This window comes from Poeciliopsis prolifica, unplaced genomic scaffold (assembly GCF_027474105.1).
Source record: "Poeciliopsis prolifica strain line A6 unplaced genomic scaffold, Auburn_PproV2 SCAFFOLD038, whole genome shotgun sequence".
Taxonomy (NCBI): domain Eukaryota; kingdom Metazoa; phylum Chordata; class Actinopteri; order Cyprinodontiformes; family Poeciliidae; genus Poeciliopsis; species Poeciliopsis prolifica.
Window position 1 is genome coordinate 653255 of NW_026562413.1, and position 27167 is coordinate 680421.

Sequence of the window (27167 nt, forward strand, 5' to 3'; positions counted from 1 at the left end):
ATAAAAGCCACAGATATTAAGACCAGAAAGCTACTAACAATGCATGGAGGGTTCCATCCCAAATCCAGCACCTTGAGACTGTACACGAGCCGCAAGGAAGGAGGCAGAGGACTAGTGAGTGTGAGAACCACTGTCCAGGACGAAACAACTAAGATCCATAAATACATCAGGGACAAAGCCTCAACAGACAATGTGCTCAGTGAATGTCTCAGACAACAGGGAACGGAGGTTGAGGTGCCAGAGATACCATCATGGGAGGACAAACCCCTACATGGATGTACCACCAGCAAATAACCCAAGTGGCTGATATCAGTAAATCCTACCAATGGCTGGAAAAAGCTGGACTCTCAAGGACAGCACAGAGGCCCTCATCCTGGCAGCCCAGGAACAGGCCCTAAACACCAGAGCAATAGAGGCCCAGATCTACCACACCAGACAAGACCCAAGGTGTAGGTTGTGCAAGGAGGCCCCTGAGACAGTCCAGCACATCACAGCAGGGTGCAAGATACTGGCAGGGAAAGCGTACATGGAGCGACATAACCAAGTGGCAGGCATAGTGTACAGAAACATCTGCAGAATATGGACTGGAAACCCCAAGATCAAAGTGGGAAACACCCCCAAAGGTGGTGGAGAACGCCAGAGCTAAGATCCTGTGGGACTTCCAGATCCAGACAGACAAAATGGTAATGGCGAACCAACCAGACATTGTCGTAGTGGATAAACATCAGAGGAAAGCCGTTGTGGTAGATGTAGCAATACCAAGTGATTGCAACATCAGGAAAAAGGAGCACGAGAAACTAGAGAAATACCAGGGCCTCAGGGAGGAACTGGAGAGGGCCTGGAAGGTGAAGACCACAGTGGTGCCTGTGGTCATCGGGGCCCTCGGGGCAGTAACCCCCAAACTGGAGCAGTGGCTACAACAGATCCCAGGAACAACATCAGACATCTCAGTCCAGAAATGTGCAGTCCTTGGCACAGCCAAGATACTGCGCAGAACCCTCAAGCTCCCAGGCCTCTGGTAGAGGACCCGAGCCCAGAGGATAAGAACCACCCGCGGTGGGGGGGTGAGAAGGAATTTTTTTTTTTTATATATATATATATATATATATATATATATATATATACAATCCATTTTTCATATTCCTGTATATTCTGTATAATCTGTGTAATTTGTATAATATGTATATAACTCTCATATTTATGTTTATATTGTACAAAACATTTATAGCACGTCATTATTCTCCGTTTATATCTTTTTACAACTGTTTATTAATATTTATATCCAATATAGCACTTCTGGATAGATGCAAACTACATTTTGTTGCTTTGTACATGTGACAGTGCAATGACAATAAAGTTGAATTCTATTCTATTCTATTCTATTCTATTCTATTCTATTCTATTCTATTCTATTCTATTCTATTCTATTCTATTCTATTCTATGTTTTAAAAGAACAGTGCAGTTGTTGGTTGTCGTATTGTTTATAGATTTGACTCAGTGTGATCTGTGTAATGACATTTGGAAAATTGCTGCCAATCAAGTTATTTTTGTGCAAATTAAGTGCAATTTCTCAGTATGTAAAAATAATTACTGCATCTTTTGTCAGTTTCAAGTTCTAAAACCGACCAAGTTTCACAACTGGGTCAGTTAAAAAGTGGGATTTAACAAAAGGATACCAGCAATTTTCTTATATGTGTGTAATTTATGTTCATATTTTGAAAATAGATTTTTATGCTTAGGTTCTTAAGGAATTTAAGTATATGTAGACTTGCGTAATGTAGACAAATTGGTATGATCATGATGCTGCCCCTCTTTTCCTTTATCTGTTGTAGTGTTTTATGAATTGTTTTTTTTTGCTGACAAATAATCAACTCCTGTTTACTGTTTAATGATCATGTGAACTGTAAATTCTTTATGTCTAAAGCTTTATGCATTAGTTGTTTGAGCACATAAGCTGACAAAATCCTCATAGCATCCACTGTAACAGCAGGACTCGCCATCTACTCTTTGGGCATATAGTGTGAAAAAGTTAATGGATTAAATATTTTTTGCTTTTATTTGCACACCATGTGTTGCCTATCTTGACCTCTGACCTCTGTCTGTTTTTATTAGCAGATATTTTATCTTTCATATTATTAAAAGGCATATTAATCTTGGTATATCTACATTTGTGATTTAGAGGAAAGTTTCAGATTAAAATCCCACATTCGGCAAATGAAAGTAAATTTCTCAATCCTAACTGAAGTTTTGTCTGATTTAATATTTGTCTATAAAACAGGTGGCATTGCTTTTTATACAGTATATTGTTATGGAAGCAAGGTCACCAGTAAGATAAAAACAAAAGCAGGTATTCTATGAATGCACACAATTGTTAACAAAAGGCCAGACTATTTTATGCTGCAGCTCCACACATCTGTGCTCTGTCTACAGTCATGTATTCATGCTGGCTTTTCTTACTCATTTGGCAATTCCTCCCTCTTCTTAGCCTCCCCCAGTGACGTTAGCCATTTAGGCCCTCAAAGAACAGCTGTGGTCGAGGAAAACAGAAGCGATCTCACTGTCCTCAACCTTTTGCCTAAGGGACTGTGGCAGATAGACCGGGGTTTATTTTTGACAAAGCTATGTGACAAAGCTAAGGTTTCATCACATGTTCTTGGATTGTTCCAAGAAACGTGGGGTTGAGGGCAACACGCACTCGTAACAAGCTTATAGCTTGCTAAGCTGCCATGAGACGACATACACGTAAACAGTGATTCTTGATTCTTGACAAATAGCTGCTGTAAAATACACAGATTTCCTGGATGAGTACTTTAAGAAGCAATTATTTCGTCAGATGTAGCTTTACACAATCTAAATGGCTTGCCTGTAAACATGTGCTTATGTGATTTCTGCTAAAATAAAACATAAAGTCTACACTAAATTCTGTGTTAACTCAAATAAAACGCCACAGTGATTCTTTGCTTCCAATTGGAAGTTTTATTTTAGTTTGCCACTAGCAAACATGTGGCAGAAGGCTTTCTAGTCAGATTCAACCAAACACAAGAAACACACAGTTCACATGCTGGAACATGGTGGTGCCAGAATCATGCCAGGATTATAATGGAATTATTTTTGATGTGTTAGAATGGCCTTGTCAAAGTAGAGGCCTAAATCTATTTAAGGAATCCATGGCAAGACTTGAAAATTGATGTTGACAGGTGGTGCCTATCCAGAATGATATATTATGTAGAATTATATATGAACTACAAGAGAAATAGGAAAGTCGACTATGAAGTAGTATCAACCTGTCAGCTGTAGCACTCCCTATGGGCATTTATGCACCCCATAACAAAAGTTTGTCTAAAATAACATTCTTGCAACATCACATTTTGTTGAAACACACCGATTCTACAAACAAGCCGATCCTATTACAGTGTGTCCACCATGTCCACCTTTGTGGTACTGAAAAACAGCAAAAGTACATCTAACAAAAATAGTTCACATTCCAGTGAACTGAAATTAGGTTTGGAATTTCCTCCAGTTGGCCTAAAAATTCAGCAAACACAGACACATTTATTTTTGAAAACCTTTGTTTAGCATCCCCTAGGATTTCTGTTGGGTTGAAGTCTGGTATGTAAGTATGACATTGCAACACACCAATATTTTCGTTACATTTTCCATTTTGTCTTTAAAAGGAGAAGCATTTTTATTTTTATTGTGCTGCAGTTCTGTCTTCCTTTGTTAGAGACACATTTTCTGCATGCTTTTTTCATTCAGTCTGAAATATTCACTCACATAGGAAAAAGAATCTGCGGAGTGTTTGGATGTACATCAAGTTTGGTATGTGTTAAGGAAGGCATAGATTTATGTCTCTGTTCCTGTGTGTTTCTTTTATGCTTTTAATTTGTAAAATGCATATTTTTGGTGTTTATGTGTGTATTTAAATACTGTATTAATTATTCCTGGATGCTTTAATTTGATTATTGATTGCCAGGGAATGTGTATATTTGCTGCTATGTCTCCCTAACTGAAGCCCTGGAATCATTCATGTTTTCATAATAGCAAAATTGGACTGCATATTCTGAAAAAGGTGTTTCTCTTTCTAATCGCTGTAGTCAACCTGCTGGAGCTGCTATGAAACATAACCTTTATGGCATGAGTCATTAAAAATAAGTACAATTTTATCAATACAGACTAATTTGTTTGTGGAGCATTAGCCATAGATAAACCCTCATAAAATGTGTAACAGAGCTTGCTCCATAATACTTATTGCCAAGGTAAATTTCAAAACAGCATGTCAGTTTGTGTACAATATTTTGACTGTAATTGAAAGGATTACATGCAGTACAAATTAACACTGATTCTGGAATGTTCTTTAATCAAAACTGCAATACCTAATTTATTGTCCTGTTTGCCCATTCAACAAAACTCTTAACTTTTAAAAGAAAAATCTGTTTTCCATCTAAAAAGACTTACAATATGCAAGACACACATTATAATTATTTTTAAATTTGATGACAGAAGGTGTCGTACTGTCAATTTTTTTTAACACTTTACTTTGTTGTCGTTTTTTCCAGGGTCTAGAAGAGGAAGCATTGGTTGACCACGGGAAGACCAGCTTCACCACTCTTTCGAACTATGAGACAGAAGATTTGGAAAGTAAGTGCAAAGATTCTCAGCTAAACATAGTTTGCTATTTATCTTCTGTTCAGTAATAGAACAAAAATATTTGGTCCTTTGAGGACAAAAGTCAAATTTCTCACCTAAGCTAAACCTAGGTGATACTAATGGATATATGTTTTTGTGGTAATTGTGATGCTTATGGCAGATTAAAAAGTAGTTTTAAGTTTTTAGTATATAACTGCTGTTGATTTTTTTTAGGAAAAATGAAAAGAAAACCATTTAATAATTTTCTATGAAGTTTCACATATAAAAATATACTGTTTAACTCCATAAAAATAAAATCAGCAGAAAACAGCTGATGAGTTTAAGCCTCATTGCTCTGAAGAGTCTTGAAAACCAATAAGCAAGTGGAAAGAATGGAATCATCAGTAATGTGTCTATCTGTACGACTAATAGCTTTGATTTCCTGTTGACATCATTTTGTGGTTTACAAACTGCACAGTTCTGTCATAATTTCATTAACAGCGAAGTAAGAACCTTTGGTTGTACCCATTACGTTATGGTGAATGTTGAGTGCACACCCAGTTACAAAAGGTGGTCTCATTTATGATTTGAAGTATTTCACTCCCTCAAAAATATTGCTCATTTTCTGTCACTCTTTTAATTAAATTTGTTCTGCGTCAAGTGTTAATTAATCTTGTAAAATAAATTTTCTTAGAAGCCACATATTTACTGTGGAAAATAATTAAACCTGTTAATACCTTAGTTTCCAAGTCTACCTCTTCCCCCTCTATTGCTGTTTCTCATTGTTCCCTTTATCCATATTATTCACATTTCCTATGAGTTTTTTTTCTACATGCTGCATGTTGGTGTCATTTCTCCTGAGTTTCCCCTCAAATCAAAGAGAAATGACTCATCTGTTAAAAATGGGTATCGGCAGAGTATGTTGGGTAAAAGTAGGCCACTATATTTGAAAACACAGTTCCTTTGTGAGAGTAAAAATAATGATGAGAAGCAGACAAAACACAGAAGGCAAAAAACTAAGAAGAGCAAAAGTTAAATGTTGTTCTCTGGTTTTCAAGTAGATTAACTTAAGCTTTCTAAAGGAATGGAAAGAGATTCCTTCTGTCTTCTCTACAGTGTTGTATTCTTGATTCTAATGTTAGTTTTTGAAGCCAAAACTTTTTTTTACCTTTTATCTAAGAGTTTGTTTTTATGCTTTTGAAAACAAAGTTGATGTACTCAATTTAAAATGTTAATATTGTTATTATAGTTGTTTCCTTGAAGAATGAATTAAACTAAGAATTTGGTTTGTCCTTTTATGGTTTTATTTGCTTACTGTGACAAAAAAAAATATTTCTCTCTTGGGATAGATGGGAAGTCAAAGTACATAGCATACTTGAAATAAAGTTGCTTGTGTGTCATTTATTAAATAAAGTTTGCTTTCTTTCCCAGGTCACAGAGCTGTGTACGTAGGGGTCCATGTTCCATTTGGAAGAGGAAGCAAACGGCGGCACCGCCACAGAGAACGCAGACATCATCGAAAGAAGAAGGACAGAGACTGTGAAGAGGGAAAGGAAGATGGAAGAGAGTCCCCCAGTTATGGTTCGATTCTGTTTTTAATATTTAAGTAACCCATGTAAACAGTACATAACTCATCATACTTTCTTTTTGCAAATAGTTATATTCCTGTCTGACTTTCTACAGCCACTCTTTTATTTTTTATTATAAAAAAAACTCTCGGTTTCCCAGATTAGTTTATTAATGGATCCTATGCTGTCGCAAACTAGTAAATCAACACCTGATCAACTTAAAATTTTGTGTATATTCACTGACCATTAAGAATATATGTAATAAAATTTTATTTCACCCCAGGTAGAAGTGTGTAAAAACCCATCAGATTCATCTTTTAATTTGAGTTTAGAGAACAAAATTCAGAAATTCTTGGTTGAGTGATGAACCACCTTTAACTTGCTGCCCTGCAAGGTGAGCAGAATGATCAAGGAGAGCTTCAGACATGAAAAACTCACTCAGATCAACTTGCAAGACAGAACAAACAGAGATTTGCTAATGGCCACAATGAAGAACCACCTACTCACCTGTCAAGAGTCCAAATGTGCAGGATGATTCAATCACAGAAAACTTTCTGTTTTCTTTTACTGGTCATTTCTATAACAACAGTAAAGCTGGGTTTTGGCTTTTCATGACTCATTGGAGGCTAAGTTTATAAATCAATATTTGTTCAAAGAATTAATTATTCTTGTTTTATTTTTTTCATTTTCTGGTCCTTTTAAAATTATTTATAATTTTCAATTACTGCATTCATTGCAGAGTACATACTATTAAGAATGTAATTGTAACGTGCAGAGCGTATGATTTCTTATTTACGTAGTTTACAGCTGACTCTCCAAGCTGAAGGTGATTACACATCAGGGTCAGGGAAAATAAAATCCGATCACAAGTGCTCACTCGAAATGCATCCTGAGACCTGCCTAAAGCTTACCACTTGGGATTAGATTAGGCTGGAATCATGGGAAAAGAACTGTTAATAGTTGTTGATGTTGTCCACCAAGGTTTACGGCAATCACTTACAAAATGCATCAAGTAAATCCCAAACATTGTAGAAAAGGGTAGATTAATATGGACAAAGCCTTAGCCACTATAACACATTTTATTGCGTTACAGTGGGTTTCATTTGTTATAATCTGCTTGAGCAAGGTAGCAGCCACAAATTTCTATAATGCCTAGAAGGAATAATATGTGTGCAATACTTTAAAAAAGTGGTGGGATGTCCTGCTCTCTAATACTGCAATTTCTCTGCTTTCTGTGCTCGCCATCTTTCAGTTCTGTCTGAAGCATTCATTGCTAAAAAGCTTTAAAGGCCACTGTGAAGCAGCGTCTGACAGGTTGATGGTCGTGACATTTTAAGTGATGTGTGCAAGCACCTTGTATGGAAAGTAGCTGCGCCATCAGAGCTGCAAGATATAAAAAGCAACAAATAAAAGCTCAACACTCAAGATATGCTTAGTAAAAACCATCGTGGTATTTGAGTACATCCACTCATGTTCTCTGTCTGGTTCTAGATCAGCTCTGGAATTTTGCTGCACATAATAGTGGGGAGTATTAGGTTCAATAAAATAAATATTTAAGATTTTATGCTGTTTTTGAAATTGTTTTCTTAACACACTGATTACTGATGAGTAATCAGTAACACACTAGTTACTGATTAACAGTGTAATCAGAAACTAGTGTTACTGACTACAGTAACACTAGCTACTGTAATCAGTAACACTAGTTACCAACTAGTTGTGATATTTTGAAAGTAAATTTTTTATAGCATTAATTTTAAGTCTAAAATCATTATGTATATCATTTGAAGGGGAAAAAAAAGCACTTTCTCTGAATGACACCACAATTTTTAAATAGTACATGTACCACTAGTGAGAGATGTTTGGTCAGTACAAATACTTCTATGCCCTTTTTCTTTACCTCTAAAGTTGGACGTTTTATCTGGGAATGACATTAAGCTGGCATTTCAAGTGTGTGTTTTCCTGTATTGTTGACTTTTAAACCCTGTGGCAACATGTTCACCAAATACGGTTGTATAGTACTGTGTGTGTAGAAGATTTAATGAGACATAGATCACTGGAAGTGCTGTTCTGTATTCTGCATAATGTGTTTCCAAATGCAAACTTACAATGCTTATATTGTGATTTTATGACTTCATTTTTTCACTGTGTTCCGATTGTAGCTCACATTACTTAGATTCATTTCCATGGGCGAAATAGATGTGAAAAATGTAAAAGGAAAAAAAAAAAAGAAAGCAGCTGAGAATGCAGACGAAAGTTTGCCAAAGAGTGAAGAAGTTACATTTGGTAAATGGACTGAACTTATATAGCGTCTCAAAGCGCTTTACACTAGAGTCACATTCAACCATTCGCACTCACGAACGCACACACATTTATACACCCATACATAGACTGGTAGGCAATTTGGGGTTAAGTGCCTTGCCTGGAGGCACATCGACATGGAAGCTGGAATCGAACCTACAACCTTCCGATCGCAAGATGACTACTCTTCCATAAAGCCACAGTCGGCCACTATATGTTATTAGTATATGATGTGATATGTTTTGTTCTGGTGGAGCAGACATAAAAATTAAAAAACACTTTTTTAGAAGAAAGTTAAATAAGCTGTGTTTTATATTGAATAAATGCTTTGACATTTTATTAATTCTAATCTTAATGAATATGCTGTTAATCTATTGTCATTTCTCTGTGTTCAGACACACCTTCACAGAGGGTACAGTTCATCTTAGGAACAGAGGACGATGACCTCGAGCACATCCCCCATGACCTCTTCACTGAGCTGGATGAGCTGTCCTTCAGACATGGTGGCGCCACTGAGTGGAGAGAGACCGCCAGGTTAGAATGACAATAAAAACAGAAACAAATTGATAACACATGAAAATAAATAAATATGTTCTGTAGTTGTGTAATATACTTTGGTTTTATGAGCAAATGTTAGTGATGATTTCTCTTTAAATTAATGTGGTTCAGCTAAAATTGTGTTATTCATAATAATAGTGGTCTCTATTTTCATTTCTAAGTAAATGTGAACCATATTTTTAGTTCAGTTCCCTTTTGTAGGTTTTTGTATTCTAGGCTTTTAATGACTGAACCTAGGGGTGGGCAATGTGGACGTAAATTTTTATCACAATGTTTTGTGGTGCAAGGATGATATTTGATAAAGAAGACAATAACAACAATTTATTCCTTCAGTTTTAGGTAACTGTATGGCTATGACTGCATGGCACAACCATAGCAGCCCCACAAACACAAATACTTGTGTTGTAAAAACATATCCATTTGTAATATGCTTCTTCACAACACCAGTCATGTGATGGGATTTGTGTCACAAAACTGCACACTTAACTGCATTTAATCATATTTTAAAATCTATTAATATTTATTGTCATTGAACAAACATTGGAGAAAATAGTGAAACTAACAATCCCATCAATATGGATAGTTTTGGGGGATTTTAAACATCATTAAATTGAATTTAATGGTAAAGCAATAAATCAACATTTTTATAATGATTAAACATTTATCATAATTAATGATAAATTATACAATAAATTCCCACCCCAGCTGAAACTTGATTTTCAGGGTATATTTATATGCAAAACTCAGGCTCAACTTCAGATTTTAACAGTTTCACAGGTGTGCTTTTCCAAACCTTTTAGTGTTGGAAGTGGAATTAGTGATTTTACATGCCTGGTATCCCACAGATTGTTTTCTAACACAAACATGTTTAAATTAGTCACAGATTTGGAGTATGAGTCATCCAGTTTGCACTGCTTCTGTTAGACTGTGTGCTCTGTCAGATTAAATTTGTCAAAGCAGTAAAATGTAGCTGGCTGTGACAAGAATGCTGCAATTTTTTTATTTGATGGTTAAAAGACTAATGAGGAGGTTTTTTTCAGCGCATCTCATTTTTGCTCCTTCACGGTAAACATTCTTTCTGTGTGCGTCAGATGGTTGAAGTTTGAAGAGGATGTGGAAGACGGTGGAGAGCGGTGGAGTAAGCCCTATGTGGCCACATTATCACTACACAGCTTGTTTGAACTACGCAGCTGCATACTGAATGGCACAGTCATGCTGGATATGAGGGCCAACAGTATTGAGGAAATTGCAGGTACAAACACAACTCACTGAAATCTCTCTTTACTATATGTAATCTTGAATTCCTCTGCTGAAGATTTAATATATTCATCGTGGTCATAAAGTTCATATTAATTTACTGTGTTTACTGTTTCACTTGAGGAACAACTTCAGGGAGTTTCAAAAACAGTAATTGAATTCATTTTAATTTATTGTTGATGTTTTTAATCCACAAAGTTCTCACGTTTTGCATTCAGATAGAAATAAATATATCTAGTCTTCCTTCAGAAGACAGCCCTCGACCAGATGCTTTTTGTAATTAACATGTTTGTAGGCTAATTTCAACAGGAACTTTAAGCCATCTTCTTATGGAAGAGTTCATCTAAACTTTGCTTGGCGGTTTTTTACAATAATATATTCCTTGTTGTAAATTATAGGTTCTTTTTTGAAAAGGTCAGGCAACATTAGCAGTCCTAAATAAGATTTGTTTTGCTCGACTGAGTGCAGAAATGGCTCTAGTCAGGATTTTGCCAGAAGTTTGTATATATGTTTGTATTTGAGCCTGTTTTTTATTATTTTGTAAAAAATCCTAAACAGTTGAAATTTTGTGTACCTATGTTTTGTTTGGCATACGACCATTCCATCATGCAAATGCAACAGTTAAAATAAACAAATAAAAGCCCAAAATAAAATGACATTTAAACTCACGGGTGAATGGAAAGTTTTCACCAGAACTGTCATGTTTGGATTGTGTGACCCTGCGTGTTTATCTTTATATAACTGTCTTTGTGTGTTCCAGACATGGTCATAGACAGCATGGTGGCATCCGGGCAGTTGAAGGAGGATTTGCGCGCCAAGGTCCGGGAAGCAATGCTGAAGAAGCACCACCATCAGAATGAGAGGAAGCTCAGCAATCGCATCCCTCTGGTGCGCTCCATTGCTGACATAGGCAAGAAACATTCTGACCCACTCTTGCTTGAAAGAAACGGTGAGACCCTACAGCGCACTCACATTTCTTGCTCTTCCATCTATTCAACCACTGGGGAACTGTGCTTAAAAGTCCACTGTTCAAATCCCTCACTGCCAGCATAGGAGGTGGATGATCAAAGTGAGTAAAATTTAGAGAAACCTAAGAGTTCCCTGACTGGAAGAGAAATTTGAGTGCTAAAAATTGTGCTAACCTGTATGGCTGGCCTGGCTTTGGGGTTTGAATTAATTCCTAATTTTTCTCCTCAGAGGGTCATTTCTGTGACGATGCCCTACGCACGACCATGTCTACGTTGCACATTTGTAAAATGGTGGTTAAGAAGCCTGAGATTTGAATATTGAATGAGATGTCACATTCTTCACTTCTCTGCCTGTGGTTTTCACTCTATTTGCATTTCATGTCATTACACTGGACATTTTAAAGGTTGGTGATGGCATTTGTTGCAAAGTGAAAGGTGTGTGACCAAACGAACATGCATTGTTGTGGCAGAGCTCTTCTTTGCTTGCTGTGCACAGACATCTTGTCAGCTCATCCTCTGCAGCATGCTAGCCTTAAAGCTAGAAGTGTTGCCTTTATTCAGTCAGTTTTTGATTGGTTCATTAAAAGTAGAGATGCACCGATCAGAATATTTTCTGCTGATTAAAATGCCTACCAGTATGGGTTGTGACTGATTAGTGCTGTAGTCTGTATTTGTTTTCTCAGAGGATAGCTGAAAAGGATAAAAAAAAAAGTCCATTCAGTTAAATTCAATTCAGTGCAGCCTTCCCGTTATCTGCATAAAGTTAAACTCTCTCTCACAGCCTAATTTCTTTGAAATAGCTTCCTACATCTCCTCTGATTTTACTTCAAAAGACCTTGCTGATATTTAATATAGCTCACTTCAAAGGGCAATGAACAGACAACTTCTATTATTTTCAGTCAAAAAACTCAAACTGGCTGCAGTCAGTTATCCTTTTCGACTCTGCTCTATTGCAGAATTCCTGATAAAACTATCCAGGACTGAAATCCAGTATCATGTCAGGTGGAATTCAGCGTGACATGTCTAATGCATGTTAAAGGCAGAAGTTGAAGAGATGTATTGGATCACTCCTAGTTTATGTTTCCCCTAAATCTTTTTTACTCAGTGATGGCATTCATACCAAGGAGTATTGTTAATCTTTGATCTGGTAGAGATTAAGTATGGTGTGTTCATCTATTAGTAAAATAGCAGATGTTTTAATTGTAGGATGAACAGCCTATCCATCAGAAAAGTGTCTCGGTGCATCTCTGATTCACAGTTTGAAGTAATGTTTTTTCCTTGCAGACCCTCCAGCATCCCTCTGATTCAATCTTACCGCTTGCTCCACACAGCTATGCTTTTAGCTCACGTTATGCAAGCACAGCACTTTCCAGCTGCACCTTTTGTGATGCTCTTGCTTTGCATCCTTTCTCACTTTGTTTCCTTGGGGTGCCATCTGTGTATTGTACATCAACTTCATATTGTTGCCCTCTCTGTTCCATCCTTTATTCCGTTATTCTCTCCTTACCCTCCTTCTATATTTTCCTTCTCCTCTCCTTTTTTGCCATTGTCTCCTCTGTTAGGAGAGGGCTTGTCCTCCTCACGGCTCTCTCTCCACAAGCCAGGATTGGCCTCCTCTGTCTCCAGCCTGTCCCAGAGACGAGAGTCGAGAGTCTCCGTTCTGCTCAACCACCTCCTGCCCTCCTCCTCCTCCAACACTGGGCTGTCTCCGGGCCCCTCTCCCCACAGCACCCCACAAAACACCCCTTTATCTTTTCGGCGCTTTCATCTAAGTCCGTCACAAACCCGTTGCACAGGCCCTGGCCCTCAAGGCATACCGGAGGTGGTTGTATCTCCTCCCGAGGACGATGAGCCAGGAAATTCTGCGGAGGAGGACGCAGTGTCTCCACAGCTCACCCGGCGAACGTCCTCGGCATCCCAGAACCATGAGCTGCTGCCCTTAGAAGGCAAATATCTGTGTAGCCTGCCAGTGTGAGTCACAGCTTGAACAGAGAACACTAGCACTAGCATGAAAGCCCTGTTTTTTTATCTTCCAACCCTGCGACCATTCCATCAACAACCCACTGCAAGGCTGCCTTTCTAAGACACTGGATGTGTTCCAAAAAGTTTTATGTTTTTCTTTTATTTTGGCACCATTAATCCTTTTACCTCCTTTTATGTCTGTTCCAATAAGCTATTTATTTATACACTTTAGAACCTTCCTGAATTTGCTTTGCTTTACCCATTCAAACACCTCTATGCATTTTCTTATCCTCATGTTCTTGGCCACCCTTTCCTTCACTCTCTTCAGTGCAGCTGCATGGCTGTGTTTCGCTCCTCTTTTCCCTATGCTGGATTCTTTCCTGTGCTTTTATTTTTTTTACATTCACCTAACCTCATTGTATATTACTCAAAGCGCTCCAGATAAGGTTTCTCAGCAGTGACATTGGAATGTTTTATTTGGTTTGTTTTTAACTGCTGTTTAGTATCTGAGGAGAATCTCAGAGGGACTTGTTTAAAGTAAGGTTGTCACAACACTAGGGTTTTATTTTCAAAAGCAATAGTCAAGAGAAACATTTGAATGAAACAGTGGGGGGGAAAGTAGTTAATATATATTCATATATAATTTTTGGAAACATGTTTAAAAATAAATATTTTTGTATTTTGAGCAGTTGTGCTCCAACACCGCAACACACATTTTCTTCATCTTGTTTGAATTCCTTTTAAATAAACTTAGGCTCTTTAGATAGATTGATAAATAAAATGTCAAGAGTGAAGTTGAACATTGTTTTCCTCACAGAGATGACAAAAATACTTTTCTTCCAAAACTATTGTCCAGTAGGTAGAAAATACATTGCATTCTGCTGTTATTTACGCCACAAAAATGCTATTGTTCTAAAACACCATTTGGCTTTTAAAAAGGCAGTCAAATTATCTACAAAAATTCAGCAGTAATTAATCTTTTTTGTTGTAATTTTTAAAAGTTCATCTGTTATTCTTAAGGCTGACAAGCATCAAAAAAGTGAAACTTGCATTAGACTGCAGCTGCTTATATAGCAGACACATTTCCTCTATTTACACATCTTAGCAAAAGATTGATGTTACCACGGTTCCCCTTCGGTAATTCACATAAACCATAGAGAGGAGACAAGGCCTTTCTTATCAGTACGCTTTTACGAAAAGCAAAAGTAGGTGGCCTAAAATCCCAAAAACACAACCACTGGGTGCTTCACATGACAACTCCTTTCCCTCACATACACATGAAACCTAGCTGCTAAAAGCTAAAAATAAAATGTATGAAAAGAGTCCCACACAAACAATTGTTGCTCAGAAAAAACAAATTAATCTGATGTTTTCACTTTAGTATGATAAGTTTGACAGAATTTTGACAGAAATAAGTTTGACAGAAATTGCATCAAATTTGTTCTATTACTTAGAGAAGAGACACACACATGCATGCCTAAGAAAGAAGAAAGCAAAATGATTGATTAGAAATAGAAATAGGATTCTCTGTTTATCATCACTATCTCAATAAGAAACAAATGAGCAGACATAGCAAGCAATTGTCCTTTTTCTTAATTATCTTACAATTGACAGTAATAATACATATTCATTGTATGGTTTCAACAATATACTTTTATACATTTTCTTGAGCTGCATGTGGACTTTGTTTGAGAGCTTCCCTTCATGTATTCCATAGCCGAACACTAGATACATTTTGTTATACAGAAACTTTGTTTGTATATTTATTTATATTTTCCTCTTAATTTGTAACCTTTATTGCTTTTCTTCAATATTGAATAATTTCTGGCAACTATCTGTTATTTGCTTTATGTAGTCATGCCGCTTTAGTACCCGTCCACATGAAGACGAGATTAAGTGCATCTGCAAATGTTTTTTGTCTTGTAGATCATTCATCCACATGTATTTGGGGTTTTGGGATAACAGAAACAATCATTTGAAACTGTGACATTGCTCGATCTCTCTCAGTAACCCACATGTGCCTCATTCTCACAAACAACCAACAGGCTGCCATTTGGTGTTGCTCTGTGTTTTTTAGTTGTCCTGTAGCAGCGTCACATCGCCTGTTGTCCTGCATCCTGCTTTGTGGACGCACATTTGTTCTTAGTCATTTGCAAAATTTTACTGTGTTCGTCTTTGTGTGGACTGGGCCTCAATTTATTGTTGAGACAGTAGCCAGAACTTTATTTGGAGTTCAACAAGTAATTCAGGAATTGGCTCTTTGCAGGAAAAAAAAATTGTTAGCATTTGTCATGAAGTGCGATAAAGAGCTGGTGAGGATGATGCTCAGGACCCAGGCTGGAATGAAAGAATGGTGTTTTAATGATGATATGAATTACAAATCCAAAGTCCGTAATCCAGGCAGCACAATATGAGTAGAAGGCTACAGCTCAAAAATGGTAGCAACTGGTAATAATCACATCGACTGCAGACTAGACAACAGACTTGACGCTTGACAAGACCCGACAAGTAACACAGGTGGGTTTAAATACACAGAGGGTAATCAGGGAAATGAGACACTGCTGGGAACAATCAAGGCAGGACACCACAGAGACTCAATAGACACAGAAACTTAAATGAATACACAGAAAAAAAACATCCTCAGAAAGTCTTGGAAACCCCTTCTTGTTAAGTTTGAAAATGTATGCTTTTATTATATAGACTGAAACAAAACCTTTCTTTTTTACCTCTGGGTGATGGTTCTATTTTCAGTTCATACTAATTTAACGTCCATGCTTATTGTGTTTTCCTCCTTTGCATCATCTGGAACCCATTCACTTCCTCCTCAACAGTTCCTCAGAATAAACATTCTTTTACCCGAGTAAAATGTTGTGGGAGCACACTGTGCCAGCAGTATGATTGAAAATATCCTGTGACTACTAGGATTGGTTAGTACTAAATGTACTATCATATTCCCACCTACGGTGACGTTTTGTTCCTCCCAAACCAGGCCATGGGAGTTTATTTTAGACTGCGCGCATGTGTATATGTTTGTCTGGGAATGGCTCCATTTCAAGGCATGGGTCATTAATAAACACACTGGGAAACTGAAAGGCTGGGGTGATCTTATTATAGCTTGCCAGCTTTTGTAACTGTACCCCCTTCTAGAAATTACATCACATGAATAGACAGGGATCTTCACATTCATAATATAGAAATATCTTTAGTAGAGGATTTCAGGCTTTGAAATCTTGTGATGTCTGTTAAAAATGTGGTCTCTTGTAGTTGAAAAACTTTGAAGATTGCACTGTTTGTAATTCTCTAGATGGGTAATTTAGAGTTACAAAAATACTACAGATTAGCAGGTTGGCATTATGAGCTTTCATATAAGGCTGTCTAATCCTTTGGAAACATTAGTTATAGCATATGTGGTCATTGCTTAAACATATGCTACTGTAAACTACCGTTCAATTATAGAGTGAGTGTATCCAAACTTTACTACAAGTAGCTAGAATATTTACATGATGCTAAACATCCTACATAGATGTCTCTCAAATGGGCTGCATGAAATATTAAAAATGTATTGTCACTACAATTTAACATTAAATCATAGTGTTGATATTCACAACTCAAAGAACCGGTGCAATATTTGGTTGTATTCTTCGCCTTTCATACATTTTACCCGTATTGGAAAGACTTTCAATGCAGTAGATCTTACACTGTACATTGATGATACCTAAAATATAGAGGGTCACCCAGATCTTTGGAAGTGGTTTCACAACAGATGGGAACAACCAACCACAAATTTGTGTTTTAGTGGAATTTTGTTTGATAGGTCAAGATAATGTCCGCCTTGACAGTAATTTTCTGTTCCATTGTCAAGTGTTTTGCAGTCTCTGACAAGGATTGTCCTATATTTGGCTCCATTTTGTTATCTTTGAACTCTGAAGAACTTTCCTGCCTCTGCTAAAGAAAATAACAGTATGACGGTGGCACCACCATGTTTGTTTTGGTTATTTATGTTGATGTTCAGTGTTACTTTCCCTTCACACATAGGCCAAAAAGTTACATTTTGTTCACATCTTACCAGAGCTCCTTCTTCCATCTGCTTGCTGTGTCCACTATGGATTGTGGCAAACCTGAAATGGGCTTCCTGGGGTTTCCTTTAAACAATGGCTTCCTTTTTACCAATCTTTCATGAAGGCCGGATTTGTGGTGTTATTGACTAAAGTTGTAATAACCCTGTAGACAGATTGTCCCACCTGAGTAACTGAACCGTGCTCTGTTAGCTGTTCATCGTGAAACTTTTTTTTTTTTCCCACTGATGTTCTCTAAGCAACCTTCTAAATCCAGCTGGATTTATACTGAGATTAAATTACACACAGGTAAATTCCCTTTAATAAACAGGTGACTTCGTAAGCCAGTTGGACAGATTTCATTTAGGTGGTATCATTTTAAAGGTGGCTAAGTACACAGAAGTCACTTCAAATTTTTGTTTGTAAAAAAACATATATATACGTTTCCTTTTTTGTACGAATTTATGGTTAAGCTCTACTTTGATATAATCCTCTGGAATAAACTGAATTAAATGTGTGGTTGTAATTTGGCAGCATGTGGATACGTTTTAGGGATCTGAATACTATTTCAGTGAACTGTGTGACAATAATCTCGCTTTCTGTGATAAATTCTGATGAAAGTTAAAAAAACTCAATAGAATTTCAGTTATTCTTGTCACTACTTTGCATATGAGTGAGCCAGTACAGTGACGCCACAGCTTGAAAGGCTGGTGTGGGAGAGCATTCCAGGGCTTAGTGCTCCTGAATGTCGTTCTTTCGACAGACACCGTCTATTATAATCCACCCTATATTCCTAAAGGCTTTGTTGGGTTTGTGGGCAATCATGCTTCTGTTCAGCGGTCCAAGTTACCTAGCACCCACTGGGGTTACTCCAGTGTACAGATCAATGACGAAAGCATGTGCTGGGAGAAAATGGAGCGTTTACATTTTGACCCATGAGCTTCTGGAAGTATGAAAATGAGAGAAGAAGAACCTGGTAAAAGAAATGAATTCAGAGGATAGGCATGTGCTATTCTTTGATTCAGTACATTACCCCCTCATTTCATCTCCCTCTATCATGTCATATTGAGTGCTAGCGTTTCCTGGGTCTGGTATAGTTCTAATCAAATAAGAAATGTTAAAGGTTTATGCACAGAAATATATGAGCACTGAAATGTCAATATTAAATGTGTCCACTTACCTGTACAAAACACGAAGCGTAAAGCAAAGTTTTACTGTAGTGTCAGAACTATGAGATCCCATGATAATCCAGGATTAATTTTTGGAAATTTTCCATGTTTGGATGCAAATTTTACAAATCAAAATACATCTAAAATTGAATAAATTAAAAAGTAGACCTACCATTTGAGTATTATTTCTTATTTAGGAATGCTATTGATATGAGTTAATCTTCTATTAACCAGAACAGAAGATAAATATTTTCATAGATAGATATTTTCTTATCTATCTATGACTTGAAATTGCGGACTTGCTCATTTTTTCATTTGGGCAGAGAAAATGTGAAATTGTTGTCCAATTGTTGAGCTCATATAACAATCCAATGTTCATTGCAATAGCATTATCTTTCGGGAAACATTTAGCTAAAATTAAACTTCTATTTGATCATTGAGATGAAAAAAATATGTTTTTATAAAATTACTAGTGCCACACTTTTTGTGCAATTCCTGTGAAATAAATGTAACTGAAACATATTTGTAACTTTATAGAAACAAGCTTTTTATCTTTTTTTAATCTACTTTTTAGACTAGAGATCAGAGACTGATCTCTGTTCTGTTGGCAAAAGAAGGTTGTACAAAGCATTATTAGTAGGGTGCCAAAAAGTGAGTTACCCTGTTCATTTAATTAAAAAAAAAAAAAAACTTAACATGGCATTTTTTTCCCTTTCTTAGCATCATATTCAAATAAGATGTTGGTTTTCTTTTTTAAAAATTGCTATGTGAAGTTATGCCCCTTCAATAAATAATAAATTTTATAGGTGTAGGGAATGTTGTAAATAGCCTAAAAAACTTTCATATTTTTTATTTTATTAGAAATAAACATTTCCTGTAGAAAAAAAATGGCTTTAATTTATCTGGCTTCTAATGACACCACAAATTACATTTCCTGCTAAACCACTAAGTGTTCTGTTGTCTAGTAATTTCCTCCGATGGTCAACACTTACACAATGTCCACCGTTGCTTTTCTGTCACTCTCAGGACCAATTGTGTCTCCGCACTCTCTTCCAAACAATCTGGATGGAAACAAGGCAATGGAGAGGAGGCCGTCCAAAGTAGGGGTCAGTAGAGAAAGCAGCAGTGTGGACTTCAGCAAGGTAACCTGACTACAGTACTGAGCACAGACAAGGTCCCATCACGTCGGAATGCATCCCTTCAAGTTCATCCATGTTTTTCTTCAGTTTCTGGGTTTGCTCAGACATTTCAGTCTTCTGTTTAAAGCTGCCCCTCCACAAATCATCCCATAACCTCTTCTATAAAACAAAACATTTGTCACTTCTCATCCAAAGGACAAAAAATCAATCATCACAATTAAAAAGTCTTTTCTGATTATGTAACTTTCGGTTTGAAAGTTTACCTATGCCTTTTCATTTTTCCTCCCATTTTGTAGTGTATCATCCATTAAATTAAATGGCAGACTGCCATAAGTTGCTGTTATACAACCAGGCATTACGCCTGCCAAAAAATAAGGTGCAGTGTGTATATGAGTCACATGAAAGAGGACTGAATGCGGATTTATTTCTACAAAGGGATTGTTTCCATGCTTAGATCTGTGTTTCGCATGATAAATAGTAGTTATTTGGAGACTATGAAATTGATCACAGAACTGGACGATCTTTGCTCAGTACTATTTAGGTCTACATGTTGCCATTTCCACATGTTATTTTTGTCCCATTCTCTGTTTTGTCCCAATTTGTTTTGCATGACTTTTCAAAATGAATGCAGTACGCAGTGATACCCCAACCCACCCCTCCACTTCTACAGTATTACTAGTTTTTATTTGTATATCTGAATTCACATTTTGTGGGTTTCAGGTGGACATGAATTTCATGAAAAAGATTCCTCCTGGTGCTGAGGCTTCGAATGTGCTTGTTGGAGAAGTGGACTTTTTAGAGAAGCCGATAATTGCATTTGTACGGTTATCACCAGCAGTCCTTATCACAGGGCTTACTGAGGTACCAGTTCCCACAAGGTACAGTAATCTTAAACACCTGCCTTTTACTTCTAGGATTAGATATTTAATTAAAAAACAAGAATTCTGACAGCTTCTTAAACTGCGATTAGTCAGGATGATTTAAAAAGTTCACTGTAAAAGTTCTATTGCATAATGTAGGGAATCAATGCAGTGCCAACGTTGTTCTTTGTCTTCTACTCTATATAATGTGTTTAAATGTACGTAACTAAACTGTGTTGTAGCAATTCAAGTCGTCATATCAAGATACAGTACATTTCCCATTTATTTAAAATGTAAAAAGGATTTAAAATTCATTTTGTTATAGAAGCATTAAATCTCAATGAAAAATGTATAAAAATCCAACCTTTATTTTGGGTTTATTTATTAAGTAGGAGGAAAGTTCAAACGTATGAAATAATGGCTTTATTGTACATATTTACTGGTACTGATGTTCCCCTGGATAATTAATTTGAGTACAACACACAACAGAGGCCAGTTTGTCTTTGCTACTCTTTAAAATCAAGAAGGCAAGAAAACATGTTGTTCAAGTGCCAGAGATGAGTGCTGATCGATGTGAGGGAAAGGGCAACAAAAAATAGATAATCAATTCAATTTTCCCATATCTACAGCCAGCGCAATAATTAAAAGTTTAGAACAACTGAAACTGTGGAAAACAAGGCTGAATGAACACCCAAGTTTCTTTTGCAACATTCACATTTTATGGAGCAGCAGCAGATTTTTAAGTGTGTGATAAGTCCACTGCCATAGAAATTAAACTGAAATGTCTGTAGAAGTTTTCACAGATAAAAACAGAAAATATAATATAATTACTGCAGATATTTGAACGACAAGTCTAGTTTTGTACAGTGAACTTTGACTGAATAACTGGCTAAATATTGATATTTCATCAAATTCCTATCATTTAATGAAGTTTCATCAGTCATTGTGTTGTGACTCCTAAGCAAAGATGGCTTGAGCCATTCAAAGCTTTTGTTATTAAACACTAATTTTAACTAAGTGAGTTGACAAAAGTTTAAAGTGAACATGTCCTGGAAAATTAGTCAGTTTTACTGAAAGACTTTGTCTTCTGAGGAAACTGATATCTGTGTATTTATAAATGTGTCTCCTGTGCAAAGGTTCCTTTTTCTCCTTTTGGGTCCACATGGTAAAGGACCACAGTACCATGAAATTGGCAGATCAATGGCAACACTAATGACAGATGAGGTAAGAAAGCATATCTATAATTTAATACTTAGTCAATTTAAATCTTTTTAGTTCACCTTTTTGTATGAATTTTCATTATTAATACTAAACAGTAACTCCTCACTTTATTTTGCTATGTAGATCTTCCATGATGTGGCTTATAAAGCCAAGGACCGGACAGATCTGCTCTCTGGAATAGATGAGTTCCTTGACCAGGTAACTGTTCTGCCCCCTGGTGAATGGGACCCCACCATCCGAATCGAGCCCCCGAAGAACGTCCCATCTCAGGTTAGTACATTTCTCTGCCAAAGGCTTTTTACAATTTATTTTGTGAATAATACATGTCAATTACAAATTTCTGTTTTTAAACTTAATCTGTAAAATGTTTAAGAGATGAGAAATCTTTAAAAAATAGTGAGAGATTTACATTAAGATCTCATGAACTATCATTTTTATTTTACCTACTTTTAACTCTTTCTTCCAAAAGTCATTGGACAAGTGTTTATCTCCTTAAAACTTCATAAAAGCAAATGGATTGACAAACAAAACAGATCTGAAGCATGACTTATTAACATTTCTTGGCCTGTAGATGAAGAGAAAGAGACCGTCGCACCCAAATGGTAACGCACCGCCAGCTGGAGAGCTGGAAAAAGAGGACGATCACCATGCAGGGCCTGAGCTTCAAAGGACTGGGAGGTTAGTGAAGCACTTTCTATTGCACATATCATCAAATAAAGAAAACTTAATAATTATCTTCTGTGTTACAGTACATATTGGTCCATGACAATGAGATAATTAAGGTGCCTTAGGTGACTGAATTTTTATTTTCATTCACAGATAATCCTAAAATTAGTACTTCGAGATTTAGATTTAATTAAGTCATCTTTTAATTTGACTAGCATGTCTCATCTGACTGGAATTAATGAACTTGTTTATAGGGGCCCATTGAGAGTCCTGCCTCCAACAGAATCCAATAAAAGAGTCTGTGTAAGGAACTAAAGCAAAGAGGCTCTCCAACCTAAAAACATTGAGTTAATCAAAAAGATGACTGTCCAAAAATACCGAAACATGCAAAAAACATGCAAAACAAATATACATGTCTTTTGTTAATCATTCTTTCCAATCAGAAGCAAACTTCTTGGGTGAATGAAGATCATTTCAAATCTACAAAAGGTATAAATGATTTTGGGTTTTCCTGTACAAAAATGTGCTTGAAAATTGAGAAATATACAGTGTTGTTGCTATTAGTATGAACAATTTTCAAAGGAAGTATTACCTCTAAGCTTGTCAGATCCCATTATGTTTTACTGTGTCTTTGAAAAGTGTTTGGAAAAATGGAAAAGTGCAGAATAGAATGGGATGTAACTGTGACATAAAACCTGTTCACAGTTAATTAGGAGTGTCTAGAAATCATGTCAACAAATAAGGAATTCTTCAGCAAATGCATATGCTAAACTAGCAAATGTCCCTTCATTTGATCCATTTTAAGCCTTATAAGAAGTGGTCCTAGTTAATAGATTGTTAAAAAAGTGTTAAGGAAGTAAAATGGAAAATAAAAGGCTGTAGTGTGCCAAATCCCTCAAGAAATAGACTGAAAATTCATTGACGGATCCATGACAGCAAACCAGCACAGAAATACTGCTGCTGAATCGTTTAACCTCTTTTTTTCATTGTTGACTTCAGAAAGTAATTATCTTCTGCTTCTTTTATGGCAGTAATATGGCATATGCCACTATTATGGGCCCTCTGATAAAGTTGTTTACAAAAGACATTATAAAATTATTACTTAATTTTCTCTGAAGTTTGGTCTTCGTCCAGCTATGATCTAAACAGTTTTAGATGTTTTAAATGTTGTATCATTCTTTAGACTGTAGATATAAGCAGATGCAGAGTGGTAGAGAAATGATATAACTTCTTTCAAATGAGTAGAAAAAATAATTTTAGGTTGATTTAAAAAATCCGGTTGCTTGGAAAAAGTAGTCATGTTTCCTTCTACAGTCCAAAAACAAGACTGTCAGGTTGATCATTGTGTATTACAAATTAAGAATTGCTGGAGTCTGTGATGAACTTTAAGAGAAATAACACATAAATTGTAAAATCCACCAGTGATTTTTATTACAATATTTTCTTTTAAAAAAAGTCCCACAGAACAAATGCTGTTAAATTACAGGTTGGATTATATCAAAGATTATGCTGCTGCAAAAAAAAAAAAAAAAAAAAAAAAAAAAACATTTATTTAAGGTTTTTTTCATATCTTTATTGTGGAGCTTAAGTCTCTTACTAATGTGCAATATATATTCTTTAAATATCAGGTCTTAATTTTTGGGAAACTGTATTCTTTAAATATATTAGAGAATAGATTGGATATAAATTAAAGAATAGGCAATAATTAATATATAAATTGAACCTTATATGTTAATTTCTGTGTGACCGGTCTTAGTTGTTCTTAACATCCATTTTCTTTGAAGTAAGATTTATAATCTCAACAACGTTTTGTTACTAAACAGACACAAAGCTGCACTCTGTGTGAAACTCCACAGCCGACATTTATGGATTACTGATTGTGAATCTCCAGAGCCACACAGCAAAGAGATCGTTTTTGTTTGAAAACCTCACACAAATACACGCACGCACAACCACAGTCCCCCACACATCCACATCTACAAAGAGTCACTGTATTTTTTACAGAATGACTCTGCTTCTTATCTCCACTATGAAAGGTTAGTGCTATACAGAGCCTAGTGGAGGAAAGCAGAGTGAAACTGAGTGCAGTAAGTTAATGTAAAGAGAAATGTGTTGCTTTGTAAAGGTGACTGCAGGGGAAGTTGTAGGAGAGGTGTGGGGGTATGAAAATGAAAAAAAGACCTCCCAGCAGAACTGCTGGACAGGTGTCAGGAAAAAAAATATATATATATATATATATATAAGTTCAAAGTGAGAAATGATTTTCAAAAATAGAATCTCTCAGGGGCAATCTGACAAAAACACAAGCAGAGTCAATGCTCCCCCCTTTATCTGGATTTTATCTCTATTTCAATTATTAGCAAAAAAAACACTATTAATAAAAGGAACTTAGATTTACTCTGCAAGAGCAACAATTCACACAACTTTTCAAGAGTTATGTTTCTGAATGAAGTGTAAACAATCTAAAAAACACTAAAAACTCCTTAAAAAACAAACAAAAAAAAGGTTGATATATTGCAGTGTCAGTGGGAAATTCTAAACCCATTCTTACTGTCTCCACTCCCAGGATTTTTGGAGGTTTGATCTTGGATGTGAAGCGGAAAGTGCCCTTCTACTGGAGCGACGTCAAGGATTCGTTCAATCTTCAGTGTCTCGCCTCTATTCTTTTTCTCTACTGTGCCTGCATGTCCCCTGTCATCACATTTGGAGGTCTGCTTGGAGAGGCGACGAAAGGCAACATAGTGAGTCACAGGAGTCCCTTAAAAGTCAGTTTTACAGGCTTTTCAAGAACCCAGTAAAAAGGAAATCCCCAAGTTTAAAGTCAAAATGTGTCTACAGTTTGAACTTCAGTACAGAAATTTTCCACTGGCATGTGGCTCAGTTTCTGCTTTGTGTCCATAAAAAATATATTTAATAAGTCCCCCATCACACTGGATTAAAACCAAACAACAGCATTGAAAATCTAAAAGAGCCTGGTAGTCTCTACAGGGTTTCAAGATGTCTTCTGGCCATCATCAAAATCCATAACAACATATCTTGTTCCTGGCGGCAGCCTGGTCATCAGATAACTTAAAACTGAGGCTTCAAGCTCAGTTCCAAAGCACATTGTATCCAGTCACTGTTATGGCTCAAATTGAACACACCATCAAATGATCCACAATCTCTAAACCAGTAAAACCAGTACTCCTTAAATACAGAATTAGTTTGTGTTGGGTTTCCAGCAAAATCATGTTGGCAACTGTAAAAAGTCACACACACCTCCAAATTGTGCATAGGTTGATTGTTCGAAAGTTCTTTTTTTTCAGAGTGCAAAATCCAGCTTTCTTGCTGTTAATTAGAAGTCCTGTTATTGTACTTGAAGATGAGGAGGAAGTGGACCAGCAGTTAATAGGGTTTCAAATCGGATTTTACGATAGTTGCAACTCATAAAACAACCCACAGAAAAACATTCAGGCTGTGATCAGCATTCAGTGTGATCAGCTCACTGTTATCAGTAGAAACTACTAATTTAGTAATTTTTCATAACTTCAGACTGCAGCAGAAAATAAAATTGATGAGTCACTTTCACATTAAAATTTGGTTTTCTAGGTTTGCTCCTATCTAGCCTCTTTTGAACTATCCTGGAAACCTTGGATTTATTGTACAAAAAATATTTTATGTTATGATATTATCTGTAATACAGAGTATGTCTCACTTTACTTCGCTGGACTTTGTCCAGTACAGTGTTGTCCCCCCTCTCTTTTTCTTTCCCTCCCTCCTTTTTATTCAGATGCCCTCACTCGGCCAGGAACTGTTGGCACAGACAGTCTGTCAGCTGATGTATGTAATGCGTCTGAGTAAACTCAGCAGGGCAAGAGCAACATAAAGATACGATTTTTGACAAGTCAGCGGTGTGGAAACATTTCAGCTGTCTGCCAATTGAAGCTCTCTTTTTTCTTCTCTGGGTCTCCTTTATTATTTACCTTCTTCCTGTTTCCCCCAGTTTTTTTCTCACTGTTTTCTTTCCCTGACTCTGTGCCTCTCCTCCATCTCTGCAGAGTGCAATAGAATCCCTGTTTGGAGCATCACTGACAGGAGTGGCATACTCACTGTTCGCGGGGCAACCTCTCACAATTCTTGGAAGCACAGGGCCAGTTTTAGTGTTTGAAAAGATCCTTTTCAAGTTCTGCAAGTGAGTTCATATTACAGCAATGGGATTTCATAATTTGTAAATGTATTTATTATTTAATAAATTTCTTCAACCTCCATGGTCTTGCTTCCTTTCTCTTCCAGGGATTATGGCCTGTCCTACTTGTCTCTGCGGACGAGCATCGGACTGTGGACGGCGTTCCTGTGCATTTTGCTGGTAGCCACGGATGCAAGCTCGCTGGTCTGCTACATCACCCGCTTCACAGAGGAGGCCTTTGCAGCCCTCATCTGCATAATCTTCATCTATGAGGCTCTGGAGAAGCTCTTTCACCTCGGAGAATATTACCCCGTCAACATGCACAACAATTTAGACAATCTGACTTTTTACTCGTGAGTATTAATATTATGTTCATTGTCTGAATGTTTTTCTGCTTATGGACTTTCCTTAGAATATGTTTTAAGTTTTTGTCTAACTAAATATTTTCAGTTCAGTTTCAGTTTATGCATTTAGTCATCTCAAGACAAACCAGTAAAATTCATATCCATTATTTGTATTATAAAATCAATCCAATTTATACAGATGTTATCTTATCGTACAGGTAGAAGCAGATTTACATACACTCAAATGTCAATCCCTTTTTCTTAATAAACATATTCAGTGGAATCAGTTTACATTTTCACTGTTGGTTCT

At 36.5% G+C, this 27167-nt stretch overlaps 1 protein-coding gene across 9 annotated transcripts in view; it reads left to right on the plus strand.

The window, feature by feature from the left end:
• Window positions 1-27167, plus strand: part of LOC129375044 (sodium bicarbonate cotransporter 3-like) — a 49307-nt gene that overhangs the window by 11288 nt on the left and 10852 nt on the right. For 6 of the 9 annotated variants that reach the window (XR_008607595.1, XM_055053846.1, XM_055053842.1 and 3 more), the window contains exons 2-15: window positions 4558-4639; window positions 6059-6208; window positions 8889-9027; window positions 10143-10303; window positions 11069-11257; window positions 12839-13222; window positions 19489-19604; window positions 20322-20479; window positions 21598-21685; window positions 21806-21952; window positions 22254-22360; window positions 24915-25089; window positions 26386-26519; window positions 26621-26866. Coding sequence is in view for 8 of the 9 variants with exons in the window: in XM_055053846.1 (XP_054909821.1) it covers window positions 4558-4639; window positions 6059-6208; window positions 8889-9027; window positions 10143-10303; window positions 11069-11257; window positions 12839-13222; window positions 19489-19604; window positions 20322-20479; window positions 21598-21685; window positions 21806-21952; window positions 22254-22360; window positions 24915-25089; window positions 26386-26519; window positions 26621-26866 (2276 nt within the window). In the remaining variant the exon portion in view is untranslated. The remainder of the gene's footprint in view (window positions 1-4557; window positions 4640-6058; window positions 6209-8888; window positions 9028-10142; window positions 10304-11068; window positions 11258-12838; window positions 13223-19488; window positions 19605-20321; window positions 20480-21597; window positions 21686-21805; window positions 21953-22253; window positions 22361-24914; window positions 25090-26385; window positions 26520-26620; window positions 26867-27167) is intronic. The other 3 variants (XM_055053844.1, XM_055053845.1, XM_055053849.1) reach the window with 3 other exon arrangements.